General features: G+C 44.4%; 1 protein-coding gene across 1 annotated transcript; it reads right to left on the reverse strand.

Annotated features, from left to right (window-relative positions):
• Positions 1-6,046: 6,046 nt before the first annotated feature.
• On the reverse strand, positions 6,047-9,465 carry LOC120581931 (translation initiation factor IF-2-like). The gene is made up of 3 exons (XM_039836810.1): positions 9,461-9,465; positions 7,984-8,627; positions 6,047-6,347 (listed from the first exon to the last, which is right to left on the reverse strand). Exons 1-3 carry the CDS (start codon positions 9,463-9,465, stop codon positions 6,304-6,306), a joined length of 693 nt encoding a protein of 230 aa, XP_039692744.1. The 3' UTR covers positions 6,047-6,303.
• Positions 9,466-10,286: the final 821 nt, after the last annotated feature.

Raw genomic sequence — 10,286 nt, forward strand, 5'->3', positions numbered from 1 at the left:
AGCCGAAAAATGGACTAAAGAAGGTGCAACCACCTAACCATGCAGCCTGTGGCTACTTTCAAAACTTCTTGCTTTGGCCTACCCAGCAGTTACCCTGACTGCTGATGGCACTGAATTTTTTAGGACAAAGAAATGTCCAGAGACCCCAGAATTTACACGTATTATTCACCACCACCTTTGGAATGGCCAGCCTGTTACACTGAGAATCCATTCTTTGAGAAATCATCTTAATATGATCTGATTAAAAAGGAAGTGTGAATTCTCTACTCTTCCTCTTTTCTGAATAGGATGCTTTTTAAAAGCATTCCTTCATGTCTGGTAATGAAAGGTATACAAAAATCAGTTGTATTTCTATGCACTAGCAATCAACGATCTAAAAAGGAAATTAAGAAAACAATTCCATTTAAAATAGCACCCCCAAAAAAATGCTTAGAAATAAATGTAACCAAAGAAGTGCAAGACTTGGACATTGAAAACTACCAAACATTGTGAAAAGAAATTCAAAGACATAAATAAATGGAAAGATGTTTCATGTTCATGGATTGGAAGACAGCATTGTTAAGATGGCAATACGCCCCACACTGGCCTACACATTCGATGCAGTCCTTATCAAAATTCCAACTGCCTTTTCTGCAGAAATTGACAAGCTGATCCTAAAATTCATATGGAAACACATGGCATCCAGAATTGCCAAAACAATTGTGAAAAGAAGAACACAGTTAGAGTACTCACACTTCCCGATTTCAAAACATACTACAAAGCCACAGTAATCAAGACAGTGTGGTATTGGTGGAAGGACTGACATGTAAGTCACTGGGATGAAATCGAGAGTCCAGAAATAAACCCGTACATCGAAGGTCAACAGATTTTCGACATGAGTGCCAAAACAATTCAAGGAAAAAAGAAATATCTTTTCAACAAATGGCATGAGAACAACTAAATGTCCACGTGCAAAAAAAAATAAAAAGAATCTGGATCTCCACTTCATATCATATGTAAAAATTAACTCAAAATGGATCAAAAACCTAAATGTAACAGCTAAAACTATAAAATTTTTTAAAAAGTAGGTAGAAATCTTTTGTGATCTTGGAGTAGGCAGGTTCTTAGATTCAACACCTAAAGCACAAGCAATCAAGGAAAAAACAAATAAACTGGACTTCATCAAAATTTGAAACATCTGTGCTTCAAAGGATACTTACTACCAAGAAAGTAGAAATACAAGACAACCCAAAGAATGGAAAAAGTATCTGCAAAACATATATCTGATAAGGAATATGTACTAGAATATATTAAAAAAACTCTTATAATCCAACAATAAAAATCTAATTAAACGGGGGCAAAGTATCTGAATAAACATTTCTCTAAAAATAGACAAATGACCAATAAGCACACTGGTCACCAGGGAAATCAAAATCACAATGAGATATCACCTTCATACCCATTAGGATGGAATAAAAAGAAGAGAGAGAGAGAGAAAGAAAAGAAAAGACAAGACAAAAGAAAAGGAAAGAGAGAGAGAGAACGAACAAACACAAATAGCAGGTATTTGCAAGAATGTGAAAAAACTAGAATCCTCACATACTGTGGATGAGACCATAAGCTGGTGTGGCCACTTTAGAAAACAGTCTGTAAGTTCTTCAAAAGGTTAAACACAGAGTTACCGTACAACCCAGTAATTCTACTCCTAGGTATAACCCAAGAGAAATAAAAACATGTCTACACATAAACCTGTACACAAATGTTCACCGCGTCACTATTCATAAATAGCTAAAAAGTGGAAACAAGCCACCCAAGTACTACTTAACCAAGACCAGGGCAGAAAACGGTCAGAAAGCTTTTCTAAACATGACATTGAGCTGATACTAAGGGAAATAAGTCTGTGAGTCTGCCTTATTCCCTGCTCCCTCCCCTTCCAAGTCCTTCCTAAACTGGGAAATCACTTACCTATCAAATCGCTTTACCTGTCCCAAAGGAACACCTACCCCCCAATACTAATTATTTCAATGAAAATATGTTCCACCTATAAGAAATGACTGAGAGCTCTCCTGAATCCTCCCAGTGTATTCCTATTCCTAAAAGAGAAAACAGATTAACCCAAATGAATATCTATTTGAGAATTTCATAGTTTAACAAAAACAGCTCAGAGAGGAATCGCTAAAGGAAGCAACCTATTTCTTATAAGAGTCTTTATCCTCCATTCCCACTTACCACCTATCCCCGATCTCCTCCAAACTTTTTCATTTTTCCTTGTTTAGAATATATCTTTTCTAAAAGCTTTAAGTTCTTCCGCAGCAGTCTCAACATGTATGTGGGGGTGGGGGGGTAGGGAAATGACAGAGAAGCCATAACTATTTTACGCGTGAATCATTTGTTAAGTCAGAACCTATGTTTGGTCATAATAAAGAACCATATTACCTAACTTCAATCAATAATCAATAACTACCATTAGAAAGAACCAGCTGTGCCTTCATAGTTATGAAGATGTAAAATATTTTAATTATAATTTTGCACACAAACTACAGCAGAAAATCAGAACCAAAATCTCTTTCAAGTATTAAATCATAAAAGCCAGAAGGAGAAAATCAACAAAGCATGAAGTTTTGTCTCTAATTGCATACTGCTAAGATCTGATTTAGATACTCTCTTGCTGAATATTTTCGTAATCCATTCAATAAAAACATAGAAAGAGCATATCAAAGCTACAGACGTGGTAAGGATAAAAAAGGTGCAGGGTAACAGAATCAGGATTCCAAATGTCCCCTTTGGAACGATGGACTGAAAGAAAACAGAAATGTAAAAAAGTGCACCACACAGATTTGGAAGGCTAATCACAAAGACTTGGGAAAAGATCTGGAGGTGAGCTGACTATGGGACAGGTATAAGCTAACCCTGAAAAGTGGATATAGAAAGAAAAAAAACTTAATTTCTTCTAAATTAGCACTGATAGAAACTAAGTGGCAAGCTCCCCAAGCGCAGGGATCATTCTGAATTCCTTAAGCACTTCGATTCCAGGGCCTAATACGTGTCTGAATCGGACCGTTTCTGACAAACCGTAGCATGTCTGCATGATGATGCCCAACACGGGAAAAGGTCTGGTAAGCACATTTCATAAGAGGTGACTGGGAGAAAAGAACTGTTTAGTCTGGAAAAGAAAAAACTTAATAGGGACAGAATAACTGTCACTGAATAGCTGTGAAGCGGAGATTCGAGCTAAGGGAATAATTGTAGACAGCAAAATTAGAACCCGTGAATAGAAACTGCAGGGAGGCAGGTTTGAGAGCATTATCAGGAAAGTCTTTCTAAAATGACAAATTCTCAAACCTGGAATTGACGGCCACCAGCTGTAAAGACCCTGTCTTAGGGAATACTTGCAGAGAGGGCTGGAGAAATCACTTACAGTGTGTGAAAAAGCGCACTGGATGATCTAAGATCTCTTCCAATTCTATGATTCTACAAGAAGGCAGAAGTCCAGAAAAGGAATTACTCTTGCTGGCAACATTGCCAGAGTTTTTTGTTTGTTTTTTTTTTTTTTTAAGTCTAAAACCCAGGAACTCCTTTATTAAAAGGAGCAATTCCACCAAGAAGGGACAAAGGTTGAGTTGTTTGTCAAGATACTTGATATGAAGAGACCTCTTTGCTTGGAAATCAAACACAGCACTGGGAGTGGGAATGGGTCAATTCAAGCCACAGTCACTTCCGATTTGGCCAGCAGCAGATGACCTCACCTCTCCACTTGAACTGAAAAATAGTCACTAAAAATACCCACATTACAGAAGTACAATTTAAATTAGTTAATAACTGCAAAATGCTTTGGAAATTTATGTGGCAATTAAAAGTACAGTATCCTGCTTTACATATACTGGAGTTGAACAGTCAAGTAAATCTATTATAAATAACAAGAGTCACGTTTCTCCCTGTCAAAAAAAGTTACAGGGATCCATACTGATAAAAATGACTGAATGATGGTGAAAAGGTACAAATCCTCCCGGCAGAAGGATTCCGAGTAATAAATGAAAAGGAGTGAGAGACCTAGAGCATCGCCACGGGAATAACACACTAGTAACTGCTGCTGCAGACAAGTGTCACTGACGCATGCTAAAGTTAGCGAATGGCACTTTAAGGAAAAAAATCAGATCTTTGTAAAACCTCACAGAATCTCCCCCAAAATGTGTATTAATTACTATGGGTGATTTTAACATATGCTCAAAAATTCTTTGATACTCATCCCTTCAGGAAGTGGAGCTTAATTCCCTTCCCCGGGAGCTTGAGCTTGACGTGGTGACTCATTTCTAGCTTTTAACAAATAAAATAAGGCAACAAAAAAAATCGCTTTAGGGAAACCAGGCAGACACCGCCTTAAATCCAGTCGACGTTAACATCAGTAATAAGTCATGTCAGGTACCCTGACGTGAGATGCGGTGTGTCAAAGAGGACCTAACATCTCCATGGTATTCTTAAAATGCATAACCTCAGGTCAGTCATGAGAAAACATGAGAAAATCCAAATTTAGGAACATTCTACAAATAACTGACAACTACTCTTCAAAGGTGTCAAGGAAAGGCAAGGAGACCAAGAAACTGTCACATATTGAAGCAAACTAAGGAAACATGACATCTAAATACAATGTGGTGTCCCGGATTGGGTCCTGTAACAGGAAAAGGTTATCAGAGGGGAAAAACTAGGAAATCAGAGGAAAGTCAGTAATTTAGTTCAAAGTAAACTGATGTTGATTTCTTAATTTTGATACATGTATCGTGGTTATATAGGATGTTAACATTAAGCAAAGCTGGATGACGGGTATACAGAAATTCTGTATTATCTTTGTAACTTCTGCAAATCTGAAATTATCTCAAAATAAAGGATTTTTTAAAAACTGCATTTTCCTGGCAAAGATAGAACGAGGAAAAATTTAAAATGTTCAAAGATGTTTAAACATATCAAACTACTAAGACAGGTTTTATGGTGAAAAGATTACTTTTTATCCTATAAAGAATCACAAAAGTGGATTGACTTTCAAGCTTAAAATTTTAATGACTTACAAAATAGTTCGCCACAAGGTCTATGCTGATTAGCCTAGCGAGCTCTACGCAGTACTGAGTATGACACCTCATATATATGTTTGCTTTATCTCCTTTCTTAACCCTAATTGTACTCAACACACTCCTAGCAAGAAGTCCATAGTAGCCTGGATCTAAAGGTACCATTTAGGACAAAGTGAACTCAGTGATTTTTACTTGGTTTCCTTTCCAAACTGACCAAATCATATGAACCACCAAGATGACTTTCCATTGGGTCAAAATGTTCCTCTCAGATTTTCTCGCTAAGGAAAACTAAAACCTACACATCAACTACCCACGCTTAACATTAAGAAGTAGGGAGAAAGCAGTGTCCAAAATAAGACATGGCAACAGCAAAAGTTTACGGAGCCAAAGGACGGATCACCGAATCTAGAAAGATCAGGAAAAAGAACAAGATGCTGAGATCAGGAAGAACCACCTGACAAAAGCGAAGCTGCCTATCCCGCTGGTGGTAGGAGGTTCAATTCACATACACAGGAACACTCACGCCCACCTCCATCGCATAACCAAAATAAAAACCTGCAAGCCAGTGTCCTTCCTCGCTCTTAAACAAGCTTAAGGAACCTGTCCTACTCTCCCCTGAAAGTCATATTATGTAATTAATTAAAGTGCTCATACCTTCAAAAATAAATAAATAAAAATAAAGATAAGTCACCTAGACGAGAAACTCCAGGTGCTTCATTCACTGTCAGCAACCAATGGAAAGTGACTTTTTAATATTTAATGTAAATTTATTTGTAAGTTTGAGAATTTTAGCGCAGGTAAATATATGCCGGATGACAAATCTATGAAGAGATGACAAATGAGACAGAGTAGGCAAGTGTGTTAAGCACCCCAGCACTGTCAAACATTAGTATACACATTGATACAATAGGGAAAAAAGGGACACTCACTAGGCTTCTGTAACTTGATTACAACAGCTCCTAAGAACAGACAGTACCCTTAGCATCAACTCTATAATCAACGACCTTCTTATTGCTGATTAGGCTGCCCAGAAACAAAGGTGGTGTCCTGGCCCGTGGATGATTCATTCCAGTTGTGTACATGGCACTTGATACTTTCAACATAACGAAAATTGGTATTTAGTTCATCAGTCTCCAGTGAGTTTACTTTGCATGAATAAATTCTCAAGCCCTTGATCACTCCAGTACCAAGCAAAACTTTCGAGTTTCTGAACTACTGTGTAGGGTCAGAGAGACTTTGGTGTGGATGCCAGTTCTGCCACTTAACTGTGTGACCTCTTGTTCTTGTCAGTCTCCATTTCCTCATCTGTAAATAAATACAGACAACTAGTGCCTGGAAGATATCGAGTGCTCCAAAAGGGCGAGCTTTATTATTTTTAAGCTAAATTTGAAAGAGCATAATGGAGTTTTTTGTTAAAACATTTTATCTGAAAGGAAAGAGGACGGACCATGTAATGACATTCACTCAAAAGACACCCTCTGAAGAGAGATGCCTCACTCTACAGAGCTAAGAAGAGCAAAGCTTACAAGTTGCGAGGGAAGTACCTGCTGCACTGTACGGATGGCATCTCTTGCTTAGCAACTCTAATGTTGTCTACCAAACACCCGGCCTGTAATAGTGAGAGCATGACAACTGTTCGCTCTAAATCCATGCACTCAGCTTGGATTCAGGGCTGATTTATAAAAATAGCTGCTGCCGCCGCTGCTCTTTCAATCTCTTTCAGCTGATGACTGGGCAGTGTTACCCTATAGGCCTAGAGCAGCTGTATTCCCTCGCCACACCCTTTGCTCTGCCGACCCAGCCCAGCAGACGGCACCCCCCTCCCGTCTCTGCTGCATACTATTCTCCCTCTTCCTGGGCTGAGTGAGCAAATCACAAGCACAAATATCCCCTGATGCAATGCCACAACCATCCCTGGGAAAGAGCAGAAGCAGTTGCCAAAAAGCTCAGCAGCGGGGAAATGGGCGGGAGACACACATACACAGAGCAAGAAAGGCTGCAGTGCTGTGCAGCCGCGAAAGGGATTCGAGAGGCCCTGGGGACCCGCACTGTAACTGGACCGGAGGAGGAGAAGGAGAAAGGGGGGTTTCCAGGAGAAAGCTAGGGAACACTACTCTTCCCGAGGAGCATGGGATTCCCGATTCGCCTTGGATCTGGGTCCTAAAATTTAACGTAACCCCTGCTTCCTCCCCAGGAACTTACGCGTTCCTGGATGGAAGTAAAATCCTCCACATTCTCCCGCGGGGTAATCTCACTAAAGAGCTCAGGCAGCACCGCCGCGGAGGACCTGGTCCACGTGCTAAATCACAATCTCGGTTCTGGGTGACGTTTCCAACTGCCCCGCCTGGTCCGCGTCCCCAACCCCACCCTTACCCGCGACCCCTTCGCAGTCCCACAGCCGGACTCATGCTTACTCCCCAAACAGAATCGGAGCCCACGCACGCAGAGAGCGAGCCCCGGCCCGGTTCTCCAGACCACCCCTCGGCCCTCCCATAACCCCTGACCCGACTCCCCCTCCAAGGCTGGCCTCGGCCCCACCTCAGCTGACCCCCAAAAGCCTCAGAGAACGACCTCTGCGTTCTGATGCGTCCCCGAGCCCCACCCAGGGCCCCAGACTTCAGCCGACCCTCGCTCCCCGGACTCAGCCCCGTCCCGAGGCACGCCTCTCGGCCTCCCGCTCCAGACCCCCGAAAACGGACCCCTCGGCCCGCCACGCCGCGCGGGGGCCCCGGTCGCGCCTGGAAGACTCGGAAGATCACGCCCCCAGGCCCCCCGCCCGGCCTCCCCCGCGTCCCGCGGGCCGCCGGCCACCGCCCTTCCCCGCCTCGGGCGGGCCCTGCGGGGTCCCCGGGCGGCCGCGGGGCCCGGCTCGGGCAGCCCCCCGGGACGGTGGGGAGGGGAAGGCCATCCCCCGATCAGGCCCGCCCGCCGCTGCACCTACCCGCCGCCGCCGCCGCCGCGCCGGAGCCGGAGGGAGCCTGGAGAGGGCCGGGAGGAGCCGGGAGGAGCCGGGAGCCAGCGAGAGCAGCCGAGGGGCGGGCCGCAGGGAGGGGGCCGCTTCCTCGTCGCCCTCTTGAGGGCCGGCGCGTGGGCGGGGCGCCGCCACCGCCTATCCCGCGGGCGCCTCGGCTGCGGCCAATAAGCGCGGCGGCGGGGCGGGCTGAGCGCCGCGGCGGCCAGTGGGCGCCGGCCCCGCCGCCTCGACCTTGCCGAGGTAGCGGCGCGAGCGGAGGGCGGTTGGGGGCGAGGTTCGCGTCGGGGGCTCCGGCTCCCGCCCCCTGGAACCGGCTGGGGCGGCGAAGGCACGCGGGCCGGCAGCCCCGCCGCCCCGCCGCTCTGCGGCGATCAGCTCGCTCTCGGAACTTGGGTGTCCGGAGCGGGGGGCGGTGCGGGCGGCGGGGGCCACGGAGCGGGGCCGGGTCTCCCCGCGCCGGGCCCGTGCGCTCTGTGACGTCACCTGGGAGAGGCGCGGGGCGGGGCCTACGGCGCGGGCCCGCGGGTCGCTGGAAGGAGCGGCCGGGGGACGAGGGCGTGGTTGCGGCGGCCTTTCCAGAGCTGCTCTGCCACCGGCTACGAGTGACGTGGCTGGTTCAAGTTAAGATGTGCACCTAGTGTAGACTACACATCAGGTTTTCGAGACTTAAGACCAAAAATGAATATTCGTAATTTTATATTGATTATAAGTGGATAATTGTTTACAAGATAGATTACAGTTTGGGATATATTTGGTTAAATAAAATACATTTAAAATAATTTCATGCTTCTTTTTGCTTTGTAAAATGTGGCTACTAGAACGACCGTTTTGTTCACATTATATTTCTGCTGTATAGCACTAATCCAGAATGAAAAGTGATAGCTTAGACCTATTGTGTGCTTACTATGTTCCAGGCTCTCCTGTAAGTATGTGACACCTGATAACTCATTTAATCGTCACCATAATTCTTTATGATTGGTATTAATGTTCCTATTGTCATTTTACAGATGAGGAAACAAACAGAAGGTTACTAACTTACCTAATGTCAGCTAGCCAGTGATGGGCAGAGTGGAGCTTTAACTGAGACAGCAAGGCTAGGGCCACATATTCAACCTCTAGAGCAGGCTGGTGACCAGAACACTGGACTTGGTGGAAAGCCCTTGGTCTGGCTCTGCTACTTTCTAGCTGTGTAACCTTAGGGAAGTTAAGCTTCAGTTGTCTTAGTTATAAAAATGAGATAATACAGTCACCGGCCTCTGTCATAGTCACTGTTAGGGTGACCTAGAAGTAGTATATTGTGGTAGTTAAACTTAGACTCTGGACCCAGACTCCCTGTGTGCATATCCGCACACTGATACTTAAATGTTATGTGAGTTTATGGAAGATACTTAATCTCTCCGTACCTCGGTGTCCTAACTGTAAAATGGATAATAAGGGTACTTACCTCATTAGGGTTGTTGTGTGGGTCAAATATGTTAAAATACGTAAAGTGCCTAGATCAGGTGCCAAGCACGTACAGAATGCTATTAATATAATGATTATAATGTGTTAACAACCTATGCAAATATGAAGGGATGAAGAGTAAAGCGATAAGTGGAAAAGGTACAGAACTATGAATTGGGAGCCCTGGAAAGAACTTTGGGCCAATTACAGAGAACTGAGATGACTGACCTAGCTCACACATCAATTAATAAGCTGGAAGCCTTGGGCTCCAACTCAACTTCCCCTCTCTCACACTTACCCAGACTCCAAAGTAGGAGGACTGTCATTGCAAGCCTGAGTTCATTCATCCCACAGATACTGATGGAGTACCTGCGCATCAGGAAGGGCCATAAGGGAACACTTGTACAAAAATGAATAAAATGGGTCTCCTGTCCCAGTGAAATTAGCATCACTTCACACCAAAACCCACGGATTTTGTCTAAGCGTGAACTTAACTACTGTAGGAAAATACATAGCTGGGAGCTAAAAATAATAACAAGTTGCCTTGATCCTTCCTACTGCCTGGAGTAGCCAGCCCCAAGGCCTGTCCCAGCCTTTGTGAACGGAACTAGCTTTGAGCTCCTTATGAGTCAGATGGCTAGGAAAATTCAAAAGTGTCAGAATCTTCCATTCCTTCTGTAAGGTCATAGAGTCTCACCATGTTACGTGTATCCCAAGCTAGACACCCAGGAGTCATTCTCAGTTATCTCCTTCCTTCTCCCCGATCAGGCCCACCAGATGTTGCTTCAGCCTCAGAAACATCTCCATCACCACTGATGCTGCTCTGG

This window comes from Pteropus medius, unplaced genomic scaffold (assembly GCF_902729225.1).
Source record: "Pteropus medius unplaced genomic scaffold, Ma_sr-lr_union100, whole genome shotgun sequence".
In the NCBI taxonomy this organism is placed as follows: Eukaryota; Metazoa; Chordata; class Mammalia; order Chiroptera; family Pteropodidae; genus Pteropus; species Pteropus medius.